The 27,640-nt window shown below is 39.2% G+C and overlaps 5 protein-coding genes and 1 pseudogene across 9 annotated transcripts; 3 read left to right on the top strand and 3 right to left on the bottom strand.

Moving 5' to 3' along the window:
* Positions 1-15: 15 nt before the first annotated feature.
* LOC106415539 (protein disulfide-isomerase 5-4) lies at positions 16-3,732 on the bottom strand. Its single transcript, XM_013856288.3, has 15 exons — positions 3,530-3,732; positions 3,320-3,410; positions 3,060-3,154; positions 2,768-2,825; positions 2,500-2,684; positions 2,323-2,380; positions 1,916-1,956; positions 1,769-1,843; positions 1,454-1,510; positions 1,277-1,343; positions 1,012-1,155; positions 695-916; positions 447-599; positions 293-370; positions 16-215 (listed from the first exon to the last, which is right to left on the bottom strand). The coding sequence occupies exons 1-15, from the start codon at positions 3,568-3,570 to the stop codon at positions 138-140; spliced, it is 1,443 nt and encodes a 480-aa protein (XP_013711742.1). The 5' UTR covers positions 3,571-3,732; the 3' UTR covers positions 16-137.
* Positions 3,733-5,991: 2,259 nt separating this feature from the next.
* LOC106414824 lies at positions 5,992-8,176 on the top strand (annotated as a pseudogene).
* A 3,738-nt stretch (positions 8,177-11,914) lies between these two features.
* Positions 11,915-13,507, top strand: LOC106411858. Of its 2 annotated transcripts, none has more exons than XM_048765782.1 (3): positions 11,915-12,424; positions 12,500-13,139; positions 13,227-13,507. In XM_048765782.1, the coding sequence occupies exons 1-3, from the start codon at positions 11,930-11,932 to the stop codon at positions 13,316-13,318; spliced, it is 1,227 nt and encodes a 408-aa protein (XP_048621739.1). In that variant the 5' UTR covers positions 11,915-11,929; the 3' UTR covers positions 13,319-13,507. The 2 variants fall into 2 exon arrangements, with proteins under 2 accessions (XP_048621739.1, XP_048621738.1); XM_048765781.1 differs by having other exon boundaries at positions 13,221-13,507.
* Positions 13,508-14,375: 868 nt separating this feature from the next.
* Positions 14,376-16,637, bottom strand: LOC106393791. Its single transcript, XM_013834456.3, has one exon. The coding sequence runs from the start codon at positions 16,635-16,637 to the stop codon at positions 14,376-14,378; it is 2,262 nt and encodes a 753-aa protein (XP_013689910.2).
* Positions 16,638-22,985: 6,348 nt separating this feature from the next.
* Positions 22,986-25,849, top strand: LOC106403011 (UPF0725 protein At5g63820). Of its 4 annotated transcripts, none has more exons than XM_048765779.1 (7): positions 22,986-23,735; positions 24,397-24,508; positions 24,594-24,701; positions 24,783-24,987; positions 25,074-25,201; positions 25,291-25,366; positions 25,446-25,849. In XM_048765779.1, exons 2-7 carry the CDS (start codon positions 24,422-24,424, stop codon positions 25,451-25,453), a joined length of 612 nt encoding a protein of 203 aa, XP_048621736.1. In that variant the 5' UTR covers positions 22,986-23,735; positions 24,397-24,421; the 3' UTR covers positions 25,454-25,849. The 4 variants fall into 4 exon arrangements, with proteins under 4 accessions (XP_048621736.1, XP_048621734.1, XP_048621735.1 ...); XM_048765780.1 differs by having other exon boundaries at positions 23,285-23,735; positions 25,083-25,201; XM_048765777.1 differs by having other exon boundaries at positions 22,999-23,735; positions 25,291-25,849.
* A 215-nt stretch (positions 25,850-26,064) lies between these two features.
* On the bottom strand, positions 26,065-27,391 carry LOC106403010 (fatty acid desaturase 4, chloroplastic-like). Its single transcript, XM_022707796.2, has one exon. It carries the CDS (start codon positions 27,038-27,040, stop codon positions 26,156-26,158), a length of 885 nt encoding a protein of 294 aa, XP_022563517.1. The 5' UTR covers positions 27,041-27,391; the 3' UTR covers positions 26,065-26,155.
* Positions 27,392-27,640: the final 249 nt, after the last annotated feature.

Here is a 27,640-nt window from a genome sequence, read left to right as displayed (position 1 = left end):
TACTTGGACATTTAATTAGGATAATATTTTCCCAGTATATTATTAACTTTATAGTTTCCTCTCATCTAGTTGTGTACAGAACAAAAAAAAATTAGTCTCGTTACATAGAAAACGTAATGAAACTCTTAGGCAAAGCTTCAAAAGTTTTTACCAAGTTCAATCTTTTTCATCAGTGTCATCGTCTGGTGGAGAATAGAATCCAAGATTCCGGCAACCTGGTGAAAAAGGAAATAAACACGGGTCATTGAATGAACTATAACAAGAACAAGAGGCTTCTAAGTTCTCTACTAACCGTGAAGACACCACCGATAATGGCGCATATGTTGGTAATGAAGTGTGAGAAAGATTTGGAGTTTTCAGTAATGAGAACCTTCAACCAAAGAAAAAAGATCAGCAGAGTGTAAACTTAATGTTGAGTAGGCAGAGAAAAGAATGTTGAAGCCAACCTGCATCGGTGAGAGCTCAAAGTGAAACTTGGCGACCGGTAAATAGTAAGTATGGGCAACGCTGCTATGTGCTGTGTACTCATACTCCTCAATCATTGCATGTCCGTTGCTTTTCAATACCTCTGTCTTTACTATTTGAAGATAATGCTCGATCTGTCCTTATGGCAAACAACATCTTAGAGCATGCTACAAAGCACAAATATATCAATTTCAATAGTACATTTTTCCTGAAATATACAAAAACTTACGGTAACATTAGGGCCAAGATCATGTTGGTTTATGAAGGAGCGTTCGTCCAAACGGTTGTGACTTCCGCCGAGATACGGTGCCAAGCGCTTTAAATCAGAAAATGCTTCAGGCAAAATCCTCTTTCCAAATGAAAGATGGTTAACGACATGGGACATATTCATCTGAGAAGAATCAAATGAATGAGATCCCGAGCGAGCTGAAACCATTAGGTTGCCTGGAACCTGCAAAGATCATAGGAAAGTAACTATTCAAGTTTTTAAGCGACTTAAAGGCAAACAGACGAAGCAAGAGTAGTTTCTCTTCATCAAAAGCTTACCTTCTTTACACGCATGTATCCTTCAATTCGACATCCTCCTGTAGAAGGTGCCTTCTTTAATGTTTTCGATGCATTGTCTGATTTGTCCTCTAATGCTAGTTTGTGGGGCTCTACATGGATTGGTTCAACCAGACCTATCACCATCTATAGGAGAACGCAAAATATTCATAAATAAGCCACAAATGTGGCACAAAACCCAACTCTTGCTTAGCTTATCTAAGGGACACAGTATAGATGTTGAAAGGAAACCTAGAACAATAACTACCTTCACTAAGCTTTCTGTATTGCGATCTCCATAGTACGATTCATGATCGTGGTGTGCATTGTCATCCCTGTTAAGCAAGAGAATCAAACAGAGGAAAAAAAGTAGAGAGTAAGAATTGAGAAAATTATGATGGTGTTTTATACGAAAACAAGTAAACTAGGAGTTACATCTTATTACCTAAGATCACTGCCTTTGCGGAAAATCCGAATGGATGGATACCCTTGTATGTGATTCCTGGAGTCATTTTCAGAGGAGAACTATGAGAATACATAATTAAAGCTGGCATATGATTGCAGAGAATGCATTATGCAGAATTTTAGTTTCAATTCCATCTTTTTGCATAAATTTCAATGAAGAATTCCGTGGAGATGAGTGTAATAGCTGCTCGTGCAAACTTAAAAAGCTATCTATGGTACTTCTTGCAGGGTAGGGAAAGTTATTTTCGTAGCTTAAGCCAAGATGAAAAAACTGGTCAAATATGATAGGATCTACCTCCGACAGAGATCAGCTTCCTGAGTGCAGTCAACTTTTGCCAAAATAACACGTCCGTCCATTTCTGGATCATATCTACCAAAAACAAGAAAGTTATTAGGAAAAATAGTATCATAGATTCTCTATCTACAGACTATAATGGCATACCTCTCTTTTATTTGGTTTGCTGCTTTCTCCCATGATGGTTTCTGAAAATGAAACCTAAAGTTAGTCTATAAGTAAGTAAGATCAGCATAGTTACCACTTTACTGTGCATAAAGTACCACTAAAAACCAATCTACTTGTATAGGTCGATATTAAAAATCAACTTGAACCATATATAAGTGTAGTCCTTCCATGAGTAACTTATTACGATTACAGACAAAGAGGATTTTCAGGAAAGATTTAGTAGGTACAGTATATTGGAGTCTAAGCTTGTAGGGATCACCTCTAGTAAAAACGCTAATATGATCGTTGCCAAGAAACAAGTAGCACAATGTGGTTCTGGATGAAAAAAATGCTGTGACATCTAGAATATATAAGAGCCGAAGACAGAAGATAAAGGGTGAGTTTACCAGGAGATTACACCAATAGCACCAAGGAGCATAGAAATTAACAACCGAGATTGGATACCTGCAAAATATATGATTGATATGTTGTCAACAGAAGCAAGAAAAAAAGAGGTACTAGGAAAATACTCGTAGTATTCTTGCATCTATGTACGAATGTGCACTACGGACTTAACTACTTACTGATGCAAAAATGTGTCAAAGTTGCGGGCACCAAGTGATACAGAACCTTCAACAAATTCTTCAGCAGATTTTTCTCCATGATTAACGTGCGATAAAACTTCTCCGGAGTGAAACTCAGAACCAGTGGGTGTCAAATTCGAATCAATAGAAAACTTCCGAATTGTCTTTGTTACATTTAGCCTGTTCTGAAAACAAAAGTTAGCAAAATCAGGAGAGAGAACAACGGAAAATTTTATTTTAATTGAACTTATGATGAAACAGAGCTTACAGTTCCTAAGACGTCACTGACATCCACAGATGCGAATTCACATGAAAGTGACGGGAAGCTGCCAAAAAAAAAGAAGAAAGAAAGAGAATCCGTAACTAGTTAGCTATCCTCTTATTGGATCACACATATATGATGGCACGCATTCAACAAACAACGCGTTGCTTAAGATAAACTAACGTTTCAAAACAGAGTAGAGCAACGTCTACGCACTCTTTACCGTCCAACAAAAATTGAAACCATATGACATCTGTGTTGGAAAAGGCAAAAAAAACTCAGTAGAGTAATGCTGCACCTTATGTTAAAATCCATGCGCAAGAAGTCTCCATCAGAGCTCCTGTCAATAATGATGGACGTCGTTGTGCTGACAGTCAAATAACTACTCAATTCCTGTAAAATACGAAACTTAACGAAGTCAAAACGCCAGTCAATTTTTCCTAACCATGCACTGATCGAAACTTTACATGAGTGACATTAGTTTTTTTTATTTGACTTAAAACACTTGATGAATCGATTGAGAGTGTAAGCAAAAGCAGTGAGGTTGTAAACTTAAACCATTCCAAATAAGAGTAGCATAGAGAGAGCTGCTACAATTGACAATCCAGCTCCAGAGAGACTCGCCTCTGTCAAATCCCTCGGGATTTTCCTGCAGGCAACGGATACAAATCTCAGACTCAGATACAATTCACCCAGAATCTACACTTAGATCAACTTCGTTCAACAGTCAAATTTCACACATGACAACCCTATGCAAAACCTACAAACCTGTAGAAATCAACGGATTTGATCTTGCGCGGGGAGATCATCTTCGTCGGATTACTGGGAAACAAATAGCTGCTTGCTTCTAAAAGCTTCGGGACGACGACGAAGAACCTCCCTTGTGATTTATCCTCCTCATCGTTTCAGATTTGTAACGCTCTCCCCCCACCCCCCGATCTGTATAATATTACATAAATAGTCCCTCTTTACTTTTGTTACTTTCGTATTAGGCCCAAATAATTTTTTTAATCTTAACATATTATCGTCTCAATTGTTGTTACAGTCGAATGTCAATTTCTTATGAGTTTCCGCGCTGTTGAAAATGGCTAGGATGGTGGAATCAGAGGCTAGTCCTCCTATTGCTTCGTTCCAAAACATCTGCAAGTTGTTGAGGAATTCTAGCTTGTTGGCTAAGGCTTCTCTTTTGCTTGTTGTTTCGAGTCTGTCTCAGGTTTGCGCCGAACACTTGATTAGTGTCCACAGGGCCGTCTTTGGCATAACACACAATGAAATATTCGCCTGAACCTTCAAATGTTACAAAATGAATATATATATATATATTATTAGTATTTATTTTAAAATGTTTATAGCACGTTAAAATCTCTTCTTATGTGATATTTTAAGGGATATAACATTTTTAAAAAAAATTAATATATATATATTTTTTTGTAAATTTTGAAATCTTAGTTTAAATTATTTACTAATTTTTGTTAGTTTAATGAAAAGTGAAAAGATAATATTTTAAATAGATTTCTCTACTTTTTTATAATTTTATATTTATTCTTTTAATTTATGTATTCTGAATTATATTAAATATTTTCACTAATTATTTATAGTTTTGTTTTATATTTTAATTTTTAAACCTTTTTCTTCTAAATTTCTATTTTTGACGATGTATTAGTGGTTGATTGTGGTTCATTCAATTTGTTTCTTATCATTTTTATTTCTTGAGTTAGGTGACTAAAAATGTAAAAAAAAAACCCAGAAATACACGTTTTTGTTACTATAACTTTAGTGAAACATGAAATATACCATATATGGATTTTCTCGTTTTTGTTCTGAATTTTCCTTTTATATTATGGATCTTTATGTATTTTAAAATTATGTTTTCACTAAATTAAATTTTTTGTTATATTTTGTTAATTTTTAATTGTTTAGACTTCTATAGTTTTTATTTTGATTATGTATTGAATATTGGTTGTGGTTTTCGCTCTTTTTTTGTTGGTTTTTCTAAAGTTCAGTTTAGTGATTCAAAAATAAACTGCTACTGTGAAACTCTTTTTTTTGTTAAGGGCTGTTTTTTTTGAAACATGAAAAATCTATATGGTAAAATTAATTTTGTCTCTTTTGTTTTTATTAATTTTTTCTATTTATTATCTTTGATATTTTTGAATTATATTATGTAGTTTTACTAAAGGGCTTATTTGCCAAACAACCAAAAAAAGAGGTAATTAGATATGTAGTGAGAAGTTAAAGAGAGATATGAAGAGAAATGAGGAGAGAGAGAGTGTTTTTGGTTAGATAGTGTATTTGTATTTTTTGTATGATTATAGAGGCAAATTTTCCTTTACTAAAGTATCAATTGTTGAAAAGCTTGATGACAATTGAAACATTGATTAGAAAAGATGGATTTTTTTATTTTTTTTAATAGATTTGATATAAATAAGAAGTAGATAAAATTTAGGGATAAGTTATCACTTTAAATAAAAGAATGATAATGTGTCAAATTTATAGAGCATCTGCTGATGAGATGGAAACTTAAGGAGAACAAAATTTACTTTATATATATATAAAGATATTAAGGGGACAAAAGAAAACAAAACAGTTCAAAAATATCATTTTAATAAAATATCAAGATATAGATATTCAATCTTAAAGTGCATATTAGATAATAATATAAGGAGGGGTTATTGGTAATTGAATTCTCACGAACTTTAAAAATTTTGAGATTCTATTGTTATTGGTTCTTGGATTTCAAAAATCTTAATAGAATCTATTGTTATTGGTTTAAGAATTTTCAAAATCCATTCAAATCCCTTGATATTGAAAAAGTTTAGTTTTTATTGATTTTCTGATTCTAACTAAATCTAGTGTTATTGGAAGATGAATTTTATTCATTTTTACTCATAAGACTCATCTTTCAAAATATCATATGTATCAATGTGATTTTCAAAATGAATGTGATAAAAAAAACTAGACAACAAAATAGTTATACTTACCAAATATCTATTGCACTTTAAATTCAAATATGTCCAAAACTATAATCCATTACATTTTATATACTTTTACATTTTTGAATATATAATTATTATTATATTGTTTTATCATTTTTGAATATATAATTATATTTATAAATATTAAAAATAATTTCAGAAAACATTTTAGAATTTTAAAAAGAAAACTTGACAAAAAAATTGAATATATTATTATAATTTATAAAAAGTTTAAAATTAAAAGAATATAATTCGAAATTACAAAAAGAAACTTTTTATTGTTTTTAATTTTATTATTTATATATATCTAAAGCAAGAGGTAAAATAGTCTTTTGTCTTTTTAACGAAACTTCGTTTTGTCATTTTGCTATTTGAGTGTTCTTTCTGTGACAAAAACTTAAAAGAACCAATTTAAAGAATTGTCCAATTTTCAATTTGAAAAGAAAAAGATAAATAATCATGCTATATGATTTAGAAAAAATAAATTATATATTTACTTCACAAAAATAATGATAGAAAAGAGGTAGTACAAATTTATGAAAATTTATACCAATTTAAAAAAAGTTATGATCAAATATATAAATTTTCACAATCCACATAATTGTCTAAGAATCTAGTATGTGTAATTAAGATATGATTTTTTAGGTGTAAAATTAAAGATATGACTATCAAGATAAGAACGTGCTTTTTAAAAAGGAAAGAAGAAGATAAGAACGTGTTTGATCTTACTATTTGACCTTACTCAATAACAAATTTGAGAATATATATATATTGACTGAAGCCTTCAAATATTAGAAAATGCAAACCCACATTTCTCAATATACAAACATTTCATAAAGATAAAATCGATATTAAAAAATAATTGAACAAATGGGAAAGTTCACAACCTTGAGTGGAAAATTAAAAGACAGAGCCTCGCAAATGAAACTCAACGTGGTTTATTTGTGTAGTTCCGTGAATACCAAAAACATTGACGAAGCTATCTTGAAAGCCACGACTCATACCTCGAACAAACCACCTTCCGACAAATACGTCAAATTTCTCCAATCAACCATGGCTACATGTTACTGTCCTCAGACCATCAGTGGGATTGTGCAGAGGCTGTGTGTGACGACGGACGTGTGCGTGGCTTCTAAATGTCTCATTCTTATCCATAATATGATTAAATCCGAAAAGGGTTATGAAGGAGAAGATGGTCATCGTGGCACTAATAGTCATCGTAATTTGATTTATAACCAAGGAGAGAGTAATCTTAAGTTGGACGATCTTAATGTAGGTTCATCTTGTTTTACTATAGAGTTGGTTCCATGGGTTCAATGGTAAGATCATATATGTGTGTTGGTTATACTTTTGGTTTGAAGGATGAGAAAGATTGATAGAGATATTTATTGATATTATTCTTTTATTTTCTATTATATTTTGATTATTAACAATTGTTGTTCATTTGAATATATAGGTACAAAAAATATCTTAATATTTACTTATGCATTGCGGAGGTTTTAGGCGTACTCCAAACATAAAAGAAAAATTTGAAGAAAAGCGTTTGGAGACTCAACGAGTCTCGTCTTACACAACCGATTGCATTTTCAAACAAGTCGATTTCTTGGTGAATCTATTCGAACAGATAAATGCCAGGCCAGACACCTCGATGGAGAGACCGAACATAATTGTTATTAGGATGATAGGACTAATGGAACAAGATTACGTATCAGTGATAAGATTGATCAAGATAAGGTTCGAAGAATTGGACAAGAGAACAGCTGATCCGGCCGAGATGATTCCTGTTTTGGTGAGGCTTGATAAGTGTAGGGAGTCTTTGAGCGAGTTTTGTTGGCGATGCGAACCTTTGGATAAGGAGTTTTGGGATTTGGTGTTGAAATTAAAAGCTAACTGACCTTAAAAGACGACAAACGATGGATATATTATTTATATTAGTCTAATGAGTCACTTGTATAAAGAGAGTCCTTGTATAGCAGTTGATAACAAAGTATGTACATAGTATAAATACCAACACTTGTACATTGAAAGTTAATTAATGAGAATGAGTTTATTTTACTCATATGGTATCAGAGCATTTTGAGCTCGTTCTCTAACAAACTTCCGCACTCACTCATCGTCTTTCACTCACGTTCATCGCCGAATTCTCACTGGATCCTCGCCGGATTCTCACCGGTTTCTCATCGGAATCTTCCGATCATCGTCTCATTTCTCTTCGATTCGCTCTCCGTCGATTCCCTGTGCAATCTCGATTCAATCTCAAATCTCGAGATCGATTTCAATGGGGAAACGCAACTGCAAATCGAAGTATCGTCGTCCTTCACCAGATCTTCCGGAGTTTCTTTCACCCTCTTCTCCGTTACCTCGCGATGATCCTTCTGGCTCCAATCCAGCTCGCGTCGTCAACATAACTCAGGATCGAGCCGACTTCATTCGATCTGGTACTTCGGCTTCCCTGAGTCACTTTGAGGTATCTGATTCACCTGATAACATTCATTCTCCGTATCATCTCTTGAATTTCGATCATCCTGGATTAGTTCTCACTGCGGAACCTCTTGATGGTAGCAATCATGGTGTTTGGATTATATCTATGACCACTAGTCTTGAGTCTAAGAACAAGCTAGGCTTTGTTGATGGCTCTATAGTCAAACCTTCTGAGAATGATCCATATTTCAAGATCTGGTGCCGTTGCAACAGCATGATCAAGTCTTGGCTCTTGAATAACGTGACTAAACAGATCTACACAAGTATTCTATACTTCAAGAATGCTTCGGATATGTGGACGGATCTTCATACACGCTATCACAAATCCAATCTCCCATGGCTCTACAAGCTTCGTCATCAACTTCATTCCTTTAAGCAAGGAAGCATGGATCTCTCCTCATATCACACGAAGACACATTCATTGTGGGAGGAACTCTCCAGTCTTCAGGTTGCTAATCACACTGTTGAAGATCTCTTAGCCGAACGAGAAACAAATCGCATCATTGATTTTCTCATGGGACTCAATGACAACTATGAGAACATTAGAAGCAGGATTCTCATGAAGAAGGTTCTTCCAAGCTTCTCTGAGGTGTTTGATGTTAAGAGTTTTCAAGGCTCCTAAGACAAATGTTGTAGTATAAATGATTGTCGAACCAGTTCTGAGAGATATGAAAGCACCGAGAATGCAAGTAATCACTTAATCTAAGTGCAACCAATGGTTTTTAAAAGGGTTTTTAAACTATAACTAACTAAAAGAAATAACGAAATGATACTTTCTTAACTATGAGAAAAGAGAACTCACGGATATAGGGATTAGACCTCGGGTGATCAAGTTTCGAACTAAGGATGGCAAACGATCAATCAAACTATCAACCTTAAGCTTAGACACAATCCTAAACAAACTCTATGTCTAGATGAATGTTCATTTACTAACACAATTCAAACATCAAATGTCTTTGGTTGAATAATATGAAAGCAATCATAACTAGCAAGTCCAATGGCTATCTTAGCACCTCTAACAACAAATGTCTTTGGCAAAGTATGCTAAAAGCTTAGAAGAGTTGTCTCGAGCATTTCCTCAAACACCTTTCGGGTGAGAAATGCCTAAGGATCAACAACTGAGTGGCCAACTCAGAAGATGCATTATGTTCACTCTGTTAGCAAGGAAATATGAATGATCTACACTAAAACATCCTAGCTCTAACCTAATCACCCTTAATCTCCCTAACCCATGAATTCAAAGGGTGATTACTCACTAATCTCCATGATTCCTCTTAAACTCATGTTGGATTTCAGATTAATCATGTAGAGAAACACAGAAAATAGATATAAGAACACAGAATTTCAATAACAAAACTGATCAATTGATTCAAGAGATGACTTTCCAAAGGTTTTTGGTGGTTTTTCTTAAGAACAAAGATGATCTGGCTCCTGGTGGCTTACAGAGTATTAAAACATAGGTTTAGAAAATAAAAACGTGCATAATGAAATGACCAAAAGGCCCTTGAGAAATCATAAGTTCGAGCAGAAATAAGACGCGCAGCGACCTCCGCTCGTCGCTCTGACAAGTCGCTCCATGCTTCGGGAGCAACCTCGCTGTGTCGCTGCGAGAGGTCGCTCCGGACTCGTTCTCGCGTCTCCGAGTGATGAAAATGCGAGCGACTCCTCCCTGTCGCTCCGTGAAGTCGCTCCATGCTTCGGGAGCGACCTCGCTGTGTCGCTGCGAGAGGTCGCTCCGGACTCGTTCTCGCGTCTCCGGGTGATCAAAACGCGAGCGACTCTTCCCTGTCGCTCTGGTAAGGTCGCTCTGATAGGGATATCAGAGCGACTTGATGGTGTCGCTCCGGACTGGTCGCTCCGGTAAGGTGCTCGCCCAATGATCACTTTAAACACTTCTTTTGAACTCCAATTGCACCCAAATGTCTCCAAAAACTCCATGTGGTACTCCAATACCTGATAAGGACTCATGTATGCAAAATGCAACGTAAACATGGCTAAATCCTAATCTATATGATCAAAATGCACATGGGTGAATGGATAAAACAATAGAAATATGCAAGATATCAGTGTTCAATCTTTTGGATCAAGAAGACAGTCATCGAGCTGCACACTCTCAGACTTCATCATCTTTGGAAACTCCTTCAGCGTTTCAAGTTTCTCAGCCTTCTGCACATTCTGATCAATATGTCAACAGACCTCCGCAACCTTCATCTGGCTATCAAAGGAAAGACAGACCTTTCTACACATTCTGTCACTGTCATGGTCATGTGATTGATCGTTTCTATAAAAAACATGGTTATCCAAACAGCATGAAGCCGTCTCCAAAATCTGATCAGATGGTTTCTTCTATGTCAGCCAATGTCGGAGTGATTGATACTTCTCAACATGATGATCAGAGTGTTGATGATCTGTCTCCGACTCAGATTCAACAACTGGTTTCCTTTCTCAGCACCAAACTTCAGACTCCAACGGTTACTCCCACTCCAGAAGTTCACTTAGTCTCAGCTTCTACACCTTCTTCTTCAACCACTTGCCTAATATCCGGTACATTTCATCCATCTATCCTCTGTTCTTTTACCGGTATTGATAGGCCTTATGTCTGCTCTTTGACTAACAATGCTAATGCACTAAATGCTTGGGTGATTGACTCCGGGGCTACTAACCATATCTCTCATCAACGTTCCTCTTTCATTTCTTTTAAATCTCATCCTGATACTACGGTATCTTTGCCTAACGGAGTTCTGGTTAGCATTGTTGGCATAAGCACCATAGCCTTGGGTAGAAATCTGATCCTTAGTGATGTCCTGTATGTGAGAGACAAGGTTTCACTTCTTAGATTTAGGTTAGGTCAAGAGAGATGAATGAGAATCGTGGGCTGAATCCCGTAAATAAACTTGAAGAATGAATATGATTTTATTGATGAGTTGAAAGATGATGAATACAAAGGAATGTATCTTGAGATGATTACTAAAGAATACGTAATGCTTTTAATCTAGTACAAAAGTTGATATATGGAAAAGAGATGGCTTGTCTTTTATCTTCTCCGTCTTTATATAGTCTAGGTTTCGTTGGCAACCCTTCAACTGTTCTCCGAGATATTCGGCTTCAATTACGGAACTCGCTTTAGGCTCCTCTTGACCGAGTCTCTTAAGGTGTTAGCTCACTTTCTGTCGTGACCTCTGCTATGATGTCTCCCAGGTCCAGTCGTCAGCTCGGCTTTCAGCTCCCTTTGTTATGATGGGCTTATTGCAACCCACTTGCTAGCTCACGCTTATCGGTACCTCACCTGAGGGTCATATTCGGGTCCAACAGTTGCCCCCAGCTTCCGAATAAAATCCTTTGTCTCGGAAGCTAGAATCAAGCTATCGATCTTATCTTTTCGTTAAGATAATGATTAGTTCTTATCATATTTAGATTCAGCTTACTCGATCTAACGGTCTTTATTACGTTTGGCAGAATCTACGGTTCAGATGGAGAGGGTTTGAAATGACTTTTCCGAATCTCGAGAGGTGATGGGATATAAAGCGGTGAACATTAACTGCTAGCCTCCCACTTTCTCCACGCCTCCGTTCGGTTTTCAAGGTAACTTCTCTCCTCTCTCTTTATTTTACTGCGATTTTTTTTTTATCTTCCTCGTTACTTTTCTCTGCAAATTCTCTCGATCTCAACTGGTGCTAGTGCTTCGGGAACTGAAAAGTCGTAGCCAGGTGACATGACTCTGCGACCATCATTTCGTTCTAGGGGTAACCCCTCTAAAGCTGCCAGTGCTTCTCGTGGAAGCGATAGGAACCAAGGAGGATCGTTCCTTATCTCAATGAAGGAAGTTTTGGACGACGGAGGATCCAAACCTGTTGTCGAGACTACTCCAACTGAGGTTGTAGCTCAGGATGCTGCTCCTCTCCCTGAGGTCCAGGTGCCGAAGGCTGACTACCAGGCTCCGAAGGGTACCTCTGAGGTCGAGCCGTCGAGACACAAGAGGCCCAGGACCGATCAGGGCGGATCTCCCACCCGTTCTTCTTCCTCGTCCTCTAGAGGAGGGACTGTTGGGTGGAGCTTTACCCATTCGAAGCCTGGGTCGATCCTGGACGACTCTTGGGGCCTAGCTGCGATAATGAGGCACCTGAAGAGCGTGGGATGTCCCCTTCCAGCGCTCAAGGACCTGACTAACCGAGATGAGTATCTCGATATTGCTCACTGTATGGGTCAGGTACGTGATCTCTATCTGTTCTTTGTTTACATTCTTTGGAGACGATGATATATATATTTTTTGGATTTATTGCAGTTGGCTGGGGCTGTTAACAGGGCCCAGCTCAGGTTTGAGAATGCTCTGTATGCTGCCCCCAATGCTGGTGAACTTGCTGAGGTTACCGAGATGGTTAAGGCAGCCAAAGCCGATCTTGACCAAGCCCGGGTTCGAATTTCTGAACTCGAAGCCGAAGTGACGAGGCTAGGCTCGAAGGCCGATGCTCAGCAAGGAGAGATCGAGAGTCAAAAGCTCGATATCCAGGTGAAGAGCAGGAGGATCAATGATTTGGAGGCTGCTCGAAAGATAGCTGAGCATCAAGTACGTGAGCTCATTGCCTCATCCCAGGATAGCCAGAAGAACAAGGAAGCTGAAGTCAAGCTGGCTGTCAGGGAAGGGAAGAAAGAAGTCGCCGAAGCTTACGGCAAGATCCTGGTCTGTGTTAAGGAGAAGTTTGCTAGGAAGAAAGATGAGGTCAACGCCTTGGTGTACGCTCAGGAGCTCCAAGCTAATGCCGACCTCTTGAAGGATATGCTGAACAACAAGATCCAAAGCGTTGAAGAGGAGTACAACCAATTGGTGGCCTTATTACCAGAAGCGACAACTGCGTATGAGAAGGCTCAAGTCTCTGACTTCTCGGTCAGCAAGCTTCCTCTTCCCCAGATCTCGGAGAGTTCAGGTACTTTCGAGATTAACATGTTTAATCCATCCTTTTCTGGGGAGTATGGCTCTAATTTGGGTTTGATGGCTCCTGACTTAGCTCCAGTCGAGGCAGCTATAGGAGGTGATGGCAATGTGGTCGATGAGGGAGTTCCTGCCGGTGCTGGTGATCCGATTCAGGAAGAGAAGGAAGATTGAGAGCTACGGCTCTTTTAGCTTTATGTTTTGTGTTTTTAAGACTTCGGCCTAAGGGCTTTGTTTCGTTATGCATTATGACTTAGTGCCTGAGGAGGCCTTTAAACCTTAACACTTGCTGGATTTCAATAGCCTGGGGAGGCTTTTAAACCCTTTCTTATGTTTAAATCGTGGCTATTATTTCTGTTTTAAGTTTTTGAACTTAACCTCGTTTCATTTAATCATAGTGATTGCGAATCTCAGATGAGTTGTGTGCTGTCATCGTTGAGTCGGATTAGGACCTTTAGTCTTAATTTATGATAAGCATTTAGCTTAATGGATATTCGGTCGTGATAACCTTAAAGAGAAGTTCTTGATTTTAGCTCGGGGACCTGAGTCCGATTCGAAAGGTTCTGGGACCTGGTTGTTCAGGTTCGTAGGAACCTGGATTTAGATTCATAGGGACCTGAGTTAATTCGAAGGACTTCGAGGCCTTTGAAGTTTAACGGATGGAATTGAGGAATTTCGGGATTTTCCTGATTCTTTAGGATTTTAAGACCTTTCGATTTTGATAAGGGTTTCAAGACCTTTTGGTTTTGATTAGGATTTTAGGACCTGGTTGATTGTTAAGGATTTTAGGACCTTGCTGATTGTTAAGGATTTTAAGACCTTAGTTTATGTTAAGGATTTTAAGACCTTTGGGTGTATTAAGGATTTTAAGACCTTTGGGTGTATAAAGGATTTTAAGACCTTAGGTTCAGGTTTTCAGGGACCTGAATGTATTCGAGATTGTTGAGCTTAGGTCCCGATTTAGGGGGACCTAAATTTTCTTGGAGGGTTTTAAGACCTTTGATGTTTATGAAACTGAATCAATCGTTTTATTAATATCAGATATCAGAGAATACATGATTCAGATTATTTACACAGTAACTATTTTTAGGCTAAGTGTTCTTGGTAACACCTGCCCCTTTGGCTTAGGTGAGGAGGTTGGTGAGAAGAGGTTGGGGCTGCACTCATGACGGAGTTGCCTACGTACCCAGTCAAGGGATCAAGCCAAACGTAGTTCAGGGGTTTTAGGTACCTAATGATAGTATCTTTTGAGGTTCGTGGCATTCCACGATCGGATTTCAGGTACCCCGGTTCGTACCTTCTGGAGTTTGTAAACTCCGGGTCGTACTATGTGGATAATTCGGTAGGGTCCTTCCCAGTTGGTTCCTAACTTTCCAGCTCCCGGTTCCTTTGTTCCTTCGAACACTTTCCTAAGCACTAGGTCCCCTACGGCGAACTGTCGGGGCCTTACTTTGGAATTGTAGTGTCGTGCCATTGCTTGCTGATAATTTTGAATGCGAAGCAAGGCTTGGTCTCGTCTTTCCTCGATCAAGTCGAGGCTATCCATCAGGAGCTGGTTATTAGCTGCGGGATTTGAGGTGCAGAGCTCCCGTCTGAGGCTACCTGCGGTGGTTTCTGCTGGGACGACAGCTTCCATCCCATAAGCTAAGGAGAAGGGAGTTTCCTCTGTAGCTTTTCGTGGGGTGGTTCGGCAGGCCCATAGTACTTCGGGTAGTTTTTCCGACCAAAGCTCCTTTTGGGCTCCTAGGCGTTTCTTGAGGTTTGCTAAAACTGATTTGTTGGCAGCCTCCGCCTGTCCGTTCCCTTGAGGTCGCCGAGGTGATGAGAAGGTGAGGCGGATGTTCCATTTATCGCAGAAACTTTTGAAGTCGTGGGATATGAACTGTCCTCCATTGTCGGTTACGATTTCGTATGGGACGCCATGCCTGCATACGATGTTTTTCCAAACAAATCCTTCGACCTCGAATCTGTTTATTTGTTGGAAAGCTTCAGCTTCAATCCATTTCGTGAAGTAGTCGGTTAGGACCAGGAGGTTTAGTAACTTCTTTCCTTTCCCTGAAGGTACTAATGGACCTATAATGTCCATAGACCACCTCATGAATGGATAGGGAGCTGATATGTTAGACAGCTTTTCCGCTGGTTGGTGTATGATCGGTGCATGCCTTTGGCATTTGTCGCACGATGAGGAGTAGACCTCACAATCTGCGATAATGGTAGGCCAGAAGTAGCCTTGTCTTTTTATTCGGATGGCTAAGGCTCTGCCTCCGGAATGGTTTCCACAGGAACCGTCGTGCATTTCCTTCATGAGTTTCATAGCTACTAGGCCGTGAACGCATTTTAGGTAAGGTCCGGAGACACTTCGTTTGTGGAGGGCTGACTCGATTATACAGTATCTTGCTGCTAAAGCTTTGAGTTTTCGAGCCTCCCACTTGTTGGGTGGAATTTTTCCCTCTAGGATGTAATCCATGATCGGTATTCTCCAGTCTTCTCTCCCTACAACTTTGTTGTGAAGAGAGGAGGGAGATTCCTGTTCGGGACCTGGTGCCGTGGTGCCCCCGGAGATATTCGTTGGAGTAGGTTCTGGGTTCTGAGGAATATCTCCAATTTCCTCGTTATCCCCTGTGGTTTGTGTAGCGTTCCTAGATGCGTTTTTAAGAGCGGTGCGGCTTCTTGTTTGGACTTTATAGACAAGTGGCTCCGAGGTCTGGATGGTGCCCCCGGAGGTACTCGTAGAGTTAGGCTCTAGGGAGTCTGAACTTCGGTGAGTACCTTCACTTTTGTCGTTGTTTTCCGGGTTCTGGGTTGCTTTCCTGGAGGTGTGCTTTCTAAAGCTGCGTGTTCTAGTTTTCGGGAACCAGAATGTCGTGAAAACTTGGGTAGCTACCGTCGGGAGGCTGTTATCCTCTATTTTTTCCTTTGGTTTGCTATCCATCTCAGCCTTGGTAGCTATGTCGATACTTGGCTTCTCGATTCCTTCCACGGGTATAATTCGTTTTACGAGAGGGTCGGATGTGGAAGCTAATGCGGCGAGCGCGTCTGCTGAGGAGTTCTCCCCTCGTGGGATCCTCGTTAGCTCGAACTTGTCAAACTGCTTTGTGAGGTTTAGGACGACCTCGAGGTATGCCCCCATTCTTTCGTCCCTTGTTTCGTATTCCCCGTGAAACTGGCTAGCTACCAGCTGCGAGTCGCTGTAGGCGTTTAGCTCCCGAATTCCGAGGCTCAGGGCGAGCTTTAATCCAGCGATTAGTGCTTCGTACTCGGCCTCGTTGTTGGAAGCGTTAAATCCAAGTCTATAGGATTGTTCGATGGTTTCTCCGGCTGAGGAGGTTAGTCTTAAACCGACACCGGAGCCTTGCCTTGACGAGGCTCCGTCCACGTATAGGCTCCATTTCGGAACCTCTGTTTCCTGGTCTAGATGTTCGGATGCTAGCTCAATAACGAAATCGGCGAGGACCTGTACTCGATGTCGTACTCGCTGAGCTCTATAGCCCATTTGGCTAATCGTCCGGATTGGCTAGGGCTATGCAGAATCGTCCGTAATGGTTGTGAGGTCATTACGATGATCGAGTGCGATTGGAAATAAGGTCGCAGCTTCCTGGCAGCTGTCACGAGTGCTAGGGCTAGTTTTTCCATGGTGGGATATCTCGTCTCGGCGTCTATTAAGCTTTTGCTAGTATAATAGACAGGTCTCTGTTCGTTTTGTTCCTCTCGTACTAGCACTCCGCTGACTGCAGCTGCCGACACGGCGAGGTACAGGTACAGTGGTTCTCCTACTACAGGTTTGGATAGTATCGGAGGTTCCGAGAGGTAAGCCTTCAGCTGTTTGAAGGCTTCTTCGCACTTTTCATCCCATAAGAACTTCTTATTAGTTTTCAGAAGTTTATAGAATGGAAGGCATTTATCGGTGGACCTGGAGATGAATCGATTTAGTGCTGCGATCCGTCCGGTCAATCTTTGTACCTCTCTGGTCGTTTTAGGTGATGGCATTTCCAGGAATGTCGCTATTTGTTTCGGGTTGGCTTCGATGCCTCTTTCGGTTACGAGGTAACCTAGGAATTCGCCGGAAGGTACTCCGAAGGTACACTTAGCTGGGTTTAGCTTCATGTCGTATTTGTTGAGGATTTCGAAACATTCTCTTAGATGGGAGATGTGGTCCTCCCCCTTTGAGGATTTGACTAACATGTCGTCGATGTAGACTTCCATGGTTTTTCCGAGTTGTCCAGCGAACATTTTATTTACTAACCTTTGATAGGTAGCTCCCGCGTTTTTCAAACCAAACGGCATGACCTTGTAACAATAGGTTCCTCGTTCAGTTATGAATGCGGTTTTCTCTTGATCCTCAGGATCCATCATAATCTGGTTATATCCTGAAAAGGCATCCATAAAGGACAAGAGCTGGTGTCCAGCCGTTGCTTCGACCAAACGATCGATATGAGGTAACGGGAAGCTGTCCTTAGGACAGGCTTTGTTTAAATCGGTGAAGTCTACACAGATTCTCCATTTCCCATTCTTCTTTTTTACTACCACTGGGTTAGCTAGCCAATCGGGGTATTGTACCTCTCGGATGGACCCGGCCTTTGTTAGTCGATCGACCTCGTCGTTGACAGCTTGGGCTTTTTCTAGACCTAGCTTACGACGTTTCTGTTTGATCGGTTTAAAAGTAGGGTCTACATTGAGCTTATGAGTGGTGACATTTGCATCTATGCCTTTCATGTCGCTGGTGGTCCATGCAAAGGTTTTGATATTCTGTTTTAGGAATTCGACGAGCTCCTTTTTGGTTTCGAGAGGTAGCTCGGATCCGATGCTCACCTGTTTCTCAGGATTTGAGTCGTCGATGCTAACTTTTTCGGTGAGGTTCTTAGGGGGACCTCGGATATTTCGTTGCATTTCGCGACTCTCCTGGATCTGTAATTGCTATTGGGGGGATTCTTTTATGATCTCGAATCCTCCCAGGTAACAGATCCTTGAAATCTTTTGGCTACCGTGTATGGTAGCTATTCCGTTGGTTGTTGGAAATTTCACGCATTGGTGATAAGTTGAAGCTACTGCTTTCATCTTATGAATCCAAGGCCTTCCGAGGATTGCGTGGAAAGGGGATGGTTTGTCGACAACTATGAAGTTGGTCATTTTCATGACTCCGCCAGCTATAATTGGGAGCTTAATTGTTCCCAATGAGGTGGCTGTTTCACCTGAGAAACCTACGAGGTTGGATTTCTGGTCGACAATTTCGTAGTCGTCTATTTCCATTCCCTTTAGTGCGTTGTAGAAAATAAGATCGACGGAGCTTCCGGTGTCGATCATGAGCTTAGGTACCTCGTACCCTGCTATATTTAATGTTATGACAAGGGCATCGTCATGAGGTCTATCGAGGTCTAATGTCTCACTCTCCCAGAAAGAGATCTTAGTGTTAGACTCAGGCTTGGTCGGTTTGGACTGAGTGTTTGACACAGCTTTCCGTACGTGACTTTTAATAGAGTTAACGGAGTCTTGACACACATCGGACCCTCCAAGGATGTAATCGATCCTTGAGCCAGGGCTCGATTGGGGAGGTGGTTTACTCAAGAGGGCCTCGATTTGTAGGCTTTTTCCTTGTGGAAACTTTCCAAGGATCATATCGACTCTCTTTTTGGGAGCTGGGGGTGGTGAGTCTGTTTCTTTTTCAGGTGACCTCTCGCGTTTTGGAGAGCTATCTCTGGGACCTCTCTTCTGATAAGGTTGTGGCTTTTTGAGGTCCACATCTTTTATTTCTCCGGCTGCGAATTTAGCAGCCAGTTGTCGTTGGAGGTCCCAACATTCTTCGGTTGAATGTCCCTTTCGATCGTGGTAAGAGCAATGTTTGCTCTCGTCATAACCTTTGGACCAGGGGGCTTTAGCTGTCGCGGCGACAGGTTTTTCTTCCTTGTCTTCCTCGACTACGTAAGAATGTTCTCCCTGGGTCTGATTATTTCGGGAGCTACCTCTTTTGTGAGGTCCCTTTCCATCGGAGGCTTCGCCTTTCGGGTGACTCTGGGGTTTTCTGTGGAGCTTATCTAATGCTGCCATTTCCTCCTCCAAGGTAATGTATCTAGAGGCCTTATGGAGGGCGTCGTCGATAGTTGGAGGGGGATTTAGCGTTAGCTCCGAGAAGAAACCTGATTTATACCAGAGACCTCTCCTAAGAGCCTCAATGGCTACCTGATCGTTGGGATTCGAGAGTTTAGTTCTTACTGCTCTGAACTTTTCGATGTAGACTCGCAGTGAGTCTCCCAGTCCTTGTCTGATCTTCCAGAGGTCAGCCTCAGACGCTTGTTTCAGGATGTGAGTTGAATATTGCTTCATAAAGGCGTTAGCCAATTGATCGAAACTGTCTATAGAGTTCGGCTCGAGGCTGGAGAACCATTCGAGAGCTGTTCCGATCAGGTTTTCGGCAAATGTTCTGCAATATCCTGCATCACACTCTTCCTTTGTGAAGTGAGCTTTAACGATAGCTAATCGGAAGGCTCTTAAATAGGCCTTTGGGTCTGCGTTCCCATCGTATTCAGGAATCTTAATTTTTCGAGTATCTCTTATGTAAGAGTTGGCAATTCTATCGGTGAACGGAGTTCCACGAGTCTCCTCAATTAAGCTCTCGATTTCGGGAGCTGAGCTCGTTACCTTGTGAACTTGAGCTCCCAATTTCTGGAGAGCTGCGTGGGTTCGCTCCATGTACCTGCGAATTGCGTCAGGTCCCTCGAAGGGAAGGACATTTGGGTCATTATCAGATACTCGGCGAGCAGGTTCCTGGTGAGACCGAGCTCGGTCGTCTTCCCAGCTAGCTGGCGAAATAGGTCGCTCATTGGTCCTTAGGCTCCGAGCGAGGTTAGTGCGGAGAGCTGCAGGATCAGCATCCGTCCTTTGGTATTCGTCTGTGCTTGGGGTTGAAACCCTAGCTTGAAACACTGAAGCTGATGTTCTGGCCCCGGACGGTATGTTGGTTCCTGCTCCAGACCCGGAAGGAGGTGGCGGTGGAGGCAAACGGGTGCTCCCACCGGTGTTTCGATCAGGCATGGAGCTAGTTGTAGCTACATTGCTCCCCATGGTGCTGGTGATAGGAGGGGTAAACGCAGGAGCTGTCCTAGCGCGAGGCGTTTGGAAAGCAGGTTCCTGCCCTTCTGCACCTGGGCTATCAGGGGAGAAGTTCAGGCGCTCTCTAGGGAAGGAAGGGTCAGCTAACCGTTCATGGAAAGTGACTCCTCTTCCCTGGTGGACGGACGGTTGGGTCGTTGCGGATTGAGATCTGGTTATCTCTTCGAACTGTTGCTGCCGTTCGGCTAACTGTTGCACCGTTCGCTCGGTCTCTTGAGCTTTGTCCACTAACTGGAGCATCATCCGACGGATCTCAGAAAGCTGATCTTCCGTTTGGTTCGGAGCGGATTGATGCGATGGGTTATTGAGGGCTGAGGACCCAGAGTTGGTCCCTCCGGAGGCTCTCGGGTTATTTGCCCCCGGAGCAGTGCGATTCGGTGAGCTATTGCTCTGGTTCGATTGATCGGGGTTAGATGGATTCGTTCCGTCTAATGGATTCATCCTTTAAGCTTTAGAGAAAGGGATTCGATTATTTGTCCCCACAGACGGCGCCAATTGTGAGAGACAAGGTTTCACTTCTTAGATTTAGGTTAGGTCAAGAGAGATGAATGAGAATCGTGGGCTGAATCCCGTAAATAAACTTGAAGAATGAATATGATTTTATTGATGAGTTGAAAGATGATGAATACAAAGGAATGTATCTTGAGATGATTACTAAAGAATACATAATGCTTTTAATCTAGTACAAAAGTTGATATATGGAAAAGAGATGGCTTGTCTTTTATCTTCTCCGTCTTTATATAGTCTAGGTTTCGTTGGCAACCCTTCAACTGTTCTCCGAGATATTCGGCTTCAATTACGGAACTCGCTTTAGGCTCCTCTTGACCGAGTCTCTTAAGGTGTTAGCTCACTTTCTGTCGTGACCTCTGCTATGATGTCTCCCAGGTCCAGTCGTCAGCTCGGCTTTCAGCTCCCTTTGTTATGATGGGCTTATCGCAACCCACATGCTAGCTCACGCTTATCGGTACCTCACCTGAGGGTCATATTCGGGTCCAACACTGTATATTCCTCAGTTTAAATTCAACCTCTTAAGTGTCAGTTGTCTTACGAAGGGATTACACTGTCGGGTCTGGTTTGATGAATCTTCTTGTGGCATTCAGGATCGTACGTGGGAATTAAAGATTGGAATGGGTAGAGAGGTGGCCAACCTATACTTTCTGGATATCGAGTCATTGTCCTCTTCAGGTACTTTACAAAATATCATTGTTGCTGCAGTTTCTAGTGTCGCCTTATGGCATAAAAGATTGGGTCATCCCTCTTTGTCTAAACTTGAGTCTATACAGTCTATTTTAGATTTTCCTAAGCAGCCTAATAAAAGTGATACTCATTGTAAAGTTTGTCATCTATCAAAACAAAAAACATCATCCATTCATTTATTTAACAAAAACAAAAACAACCTCTGTGTTCCATGAACGCACGAAGAACCTGGAAATGGATTGTCATAGAGTGCGAGATAGGCTGGTTCAGGGCTTGTTCACGTTGTTACATGTGAGAACAGAGCTACAGTTAGCTGATCCGTTTACGAATCCTTTATACCCTGCTCCGTTTAAGAAGTTGTTTGGCAAGATGGGTCTTCTTAATATCTTCGTCACATCTTGAGGGGGACTATTATCTATATTAGTCTAATGAGTCACTTGTATAGAGAGAGTCCTTGTATAGCAGTTGATAACATAGTCTGTACATAGTATAAATACTAACACTTGTACATTGAAAGTTAATTAATGAGAATGAGTTTATTTTACTCATAGGATTGGTTTTTTTTTTTTGACAAAACGATGGATAGGTTTAATAAGCTCTTTTATTGTTGTTATAGTTCATCCCATAAAGTTAGTTGAGTATTTATTACTCCCTCAGTTTCTAAAAGATCAATGTTTTAGAATTTTCACACTTTTTAATAAAACATATTAAAATTTAGCTATAAATGCATAGTTTTTTATAATTTTATATTTCCTATATTTTTAAACCAATTAGATTTTAAGAAATGCAATTAATGTTCTTGAACTTCACAATTTCTCATTTTAGTTGACAAAAATTGCATTGGAAATATAAAATATGTATCTTTTTGAAACAGAATTTTTCTCTAGAATATGGATCTTTTAAGAACGGAGGGAGCATTATTTTTTTGTGTAATTTGTTATTTATTATTGTACATGAGTCTTATCAATATGAGATGTATACATAATATATACTATTATTTGAAAAGTGAATTTGCTGGTTTGTCATATTTTCCATAGAATGAGTCACATTTTATGCTCGATTATTAATTTTAATAAAAAAAAATTTAATGACGAGCTGATAATTTATTATCTTGAGAATAATTAAAAAAATTCTCACGATAATATCATAGTTCAATTTGTATTATATTTACTTTAGTAATATTAAAATAGTATGTATATGTTTGTATTATATTTGGTTTGGTTTATTAGTATTAAACTGGCTCTATTTTAATATATATATATATATATATATATATATATATATATATATATATATCACATAGGACATGATAAATCATCTATCTTTTAAGATATAAAATTTAGGACAATCAAAATCATTCAATGTTATAATTTTTGAAAAAAGTTGCCAAAAGTTCAAAATATTTATTATCTTATTATTTACAAAATAATTTTTCGCCATGTTATAAGTTAAAGCGTTTAAAATATTTATTACACTTAATAAAAAATATATTAAATTTGTTAAATAAATTTAAAACAAATTTCATTAATTTAATATATCGTTATCTAAGGATTCTATATTGTGTATATATAGATATGAATTTTTATTTGTTGTTCAAAAAAAAAAAGAAGATATGAATATGTATTTTATGTGGAAGCCTGTAAAATTGAAAGTGTGAAGTCAAAATTGCATTGGACTCGGTCCAGGGAGACCCTGCATGAACCACCGGGTCATTACGTGCAAGAATCAATGCTCACTTGCTCAGAAGAGGAAAACACAGAGAAATAAAAGCATTGATCAGCTAAAACCAAATTTAACATTTATTAAAAATCTGAAAGTTTAAAATTTATCAAAAAATATATTATAGCCTTTCTTTTTAAAATATGCTAAAAATTATTTTTTTAATACATTAAACACTCTAATAATATTTAATTTTAAATAATTAATTTAATTTTTTACATCAATAAAGAAAAAGTTTGAATCCATTATTGGAAAGAACTGTTTTAAGAAATACCCGAACCTGAACTAAAAATATCCGAATCCGATCTGAAGTGTAGAAATACTCGAACAGATTTTATACTTCTATACCGAAATACCCGATCCGAACCCGACGGGTATCCGAACGTCCACTCCTATTAAGGATGGTGTCAAAACTAGGATAAGAGTTTTGTTGGAGGCGATGGAGGCAAGCTGTTTGAGGAATGTGGCTTCGGTCTATCTTCCCATCAATTTTGAAGTGTTAAAACCAACATATCTAATAGTTTCTGCAAAATATTGAGTTTCCATTTCTTTTTCATATTCTTCAGATAAGGTGTTTCTCTCTCTCTTTCTCTCTTGTATTTTTGTTGGTCGCCTATAGCCTTTTTCTCGATTACGGCTCTTCTATTTTTGGTCTAGTTTTTTTTTGAAATTTTTGTTCAACGATAATTTTTGTTGATGTGGTGGTCTTCTTTAGTGCTTTGCTCCGAGAAACTTGTCGATAAACTAGTTTTCCCGTTTATCTTCTTCCCTATCTGTTTTTGTTTAAGATCAGACCAATATGTATGGGTCTGGATTTTGGTTTATTTCCGACTTTATCTTTATTAAAAAAAATCATTCAATGCCGTAAAAAAAAAAAAAAAAAAAAAAAAAAAAAATCTTTATTAAAAAAAATTATTAACCATAATATATATTTTTTTAGACTCAAAATATTTTAATGTGAATATTTTTAAAAATAGAAAAATTAGTGATCTTTATCTATTTTTTATAACCAGAATTGTTTCCATTATGACAGGAAGAAAATCATAAGCATTTATGAAATATTTATGAATATTGTAAATATGTATATTTATATGAATATTTATTATAAAACTTATTTTCTAAAAAACTTCTTTTGTTTAGTTTTTCCAAATTAAAAGGTAGACCCAAACATTGTACATTTTTTTTTTTTGAAACATATAAAACTAACCATTATAATTGTATTCGTTCTCTAGGTTATTCAACTTTTCCCGGGACCTAATGACAAGTTTGTGGGATATGGAGGAGGAGACTGGGAACGAACCGTCGCTGTTTGATTATCGTGGAGGAGATGATTCGGACTCCCAAGTAAGAAAATATCTTATATATGTTTAGCGGATGAGATGATTCGACTGATGGACCATACATAATGCGCTCGTTTGATTTTTGCTAGGCTGATGGTCTGGATCCGCCTACATTATACAGGCAGTGGGGAGATGATCCTAACTATGATATCCGTCTCTGTGGTAGGATTGGACTCCAGTGCTACAATCTTCAGAAGGTTCATTCATCACTATTAATTCGTCTCTGTCTCTCTATGATGATCACCTTCTTTTCTGAGTTTTTTTTTTGGTTTTGGCAGGGAACAAACTTTAAGTTTAAGAGTTGGGAGATTTGTAGGGATCAGATGACTTCATCCGATGACTCGTTCATAACTTTGGAGGCAACGGATCCTGCCACTGGCTCGGTCTTGTCTTTTCAGACGCTGTTAAGCGATTTTGGACCTCGCCGTTCATTGGGTGTCAGACTTTTGTGGATCAACTTAGCCTCCAGAATCGAACCTATACGTAAGAATTTATTGAGGATTATAACGGTTTATGTATAGCTCACTTTAAAAGGGTATTTACTATTTAGAGGACTAACTGTTTTTTAGAGACATCAGGTAACGAGCGTCTGGATGATAATTGGGACAAGAGCGTAGTACATGAATTCTACAAAGGTCCAATGCCCAAATGGTTTTCTGATGAAGCCTTGGAACGTGACAGTAGAAAATATTATGTGGTAATAATAACATCAGATCATTCATGGAGTTTTTTTAAACTTGTATATGTTTTAGTTAGTAACCTTATGTATTATTCATTCACTCGCAGGTGCCTGAATCAGAGCTGCATGACAATGACTGGCTGCAACTTCTCATGGAAGTCGCTTTATTCTCCAAAACAAATCGTGCAAGTCTTATTCTTTCTTTTTTTTGGCAATTCCTTTTATCTCCCAAATAACAAATTGAAACTTGTTGTTCTCTTAGACATGTAATTGCAGTGTTTTGATGGTGACCTACCCTTGAAGCTCAACAAGGTTGTTGTGGAAACTTTTGAAGATGAGCCTCGTGATAAGCTCAAGGCAAACAATGCAATCTTCTACCTAAGTTACAAGTGTTGTGCAGATCCTTCTTCAATGCGTTTGGCTGGTGATCACATTGCCGTAATAAGGAAAACCATGGATGGTAAACCAGGCCACATGAGTCTTGAAGTTGCTTTAACCAAAGAACAAGAAAATGAGTAGACTGTGGGTATGCTTGTCTTTATAATTTAGCGGTTATGTTTTTTTTTCCAAATTTTCGATGTTGTGTGTTTAGCTCTTCTACTCTTTTGGACTATTAACTATTGGGATATCTGTAGTTAGCCTCAGGTATTCAATGTTTGTAATTTAGACTGAGAAACCCAAGTAACTCAAAAATGAGAAAGAAGAACAACTCAGAAAAAAAAAGTGTTTCAAAAAAAAAAGAACAACTTCTTTTAAGATACCAAGTCAAAACATATATCTTTTACTCATTCGTTGGATCTGATACTTGAAACTGTTACATGCTGCTACCTTTTGTATATTTCTTTTAGGGTCAATGCACTCACTCTGTATTGCATATAAAATTACAGAGAAAAACTTATATCAGTATATATCTTCAATTCTCTTGTACATGTATGAATATTTGTCGTTAAAACCTCAGATTCTAGATCTTGATTATGCTTGGTTGTTGGAGCTGTCTGTTTCTTCTGTCCACTCAGAGTTTGGCTCGCTCCACGACCTCGGTCTCACCCCAAGCTTGAAATACAACACCATCTCTAACGCTTCAAAGACCTTACTTTCATCCAAAACTTTGTTCCAAGCCCCACTCACAATGCAGTAATTGTTGTTATACGGTGCTCTGTGGTGTTCAGCATGCTCTCTCCTTGAAACAAGCACTCCCATGTCCTGCAACGCTACCACGACACGTGGAAGCTTGCTCTTGGTTCCATGAGCCCAAGCATGGAACTGCTGGCTAAACATTATGCAAAACGCAAACGTGCTCACAAAGCCATGAACCACCGGGTCATTAAACGCAAGGTCTAGTGGAAGCACCGTGAAGGTTATGACTCGAGCCAGAGCGTGTAGATTGTTAGCAAATTGTCTTCTCGTAATTGTCCAAGGCCACTTGTGGTGACCCTGAAAAGCTCCGATTTGGGTTCCTACTATAGGAGTTGACTCATCACCATAGTTATCAATGGCCCAATGGTACACACCAGAGCCTAGATCAGCCAGGATGTACCCTGCATAACCGGCGAGAGCTGGTTCTAACCAGATATGAGAACCAACCGCGCCAATGATAGATTTAGATAAAGAAGCAAACAATGTAGTGCAACCAGCTGCAACCCATAAACGATGAGTCCATGTTGACTGGAGAGATGGGTCGTTGGAAAGAGGAGGACTCATAAAACGGTTCTCAACCAGAAGCTTAGCTTGAGGCTTGTTCGTGGTGGTAGTAGCAGAGCACGTGACACGAACATGGAGAAGTGAAGAACGGTGCGTACTTGGAATGTTGTTGGTGATGGGTCTTAGAGGGTACTTGGTTTGAAGTGATACAGCCATTGAAGAGAGATTATGGATGAAATGTATCAAAGTTTACGTGTTTGTGAAAGCTAAAAACCAATGAGAAGAAGAGATGACGCTAAGTTTAAGTTGTGTTGTGGTGTACGTTAGAGAAGCGTGGGGCTACTGTGATCGCTAGCTCATTACAAGCTGTGAATCGTATAGAAAAAGTCTCAAATTTTGGATCCTTTAATAATGTAAAGGTACCAACATAACACCCAACATTTTTAAATGTGATATTAGCCCCCATACCCTCCCAACAATTCAACAAAATAGTTCATCCATATATATTTTCGAGTTATTCTTGGGTTCATCCCCTAGTTCAACCTCTAGGTTCACCACCAATAGAATTTCATTATTTCAAATCGATATCTTTTAAAAGAGGAAACAAAATATTTTTAAGTTATATTATGTTTTTAAAATAAAAAAAAGTAAAAAAACAAATAGCAGTTACAGAAAAAATAATTAAAAAAATCTTTTTAACGTCGTCAGCAAAACACTAAACTCTAAATCATAATCACTAAACTCTAAATCATAAATCCTAAACCCTTGGATAAACCTAATTAAACCCTTGGGTAAACCCTGAATCCTTGGGTAAAC

This window comes from Brassica napus, chromosome C8 (genome assembly GCF_020379485.1).
Source record: "Brassica napus cultivar Da-Ae chromosome C8, Da-Ae, whole genome shotgun sequence".
NCBI classification, from domain to species: domain Eukaryota; kingdom Viridiplantae; phylum Streptophyta; class Magnoliopsida; order Brassicales; family Brassicaceae; genus Brassica; species Brassica napus.
This window is presented reverse-complemented; position numbering and strand designations above follow the sequence as displayed.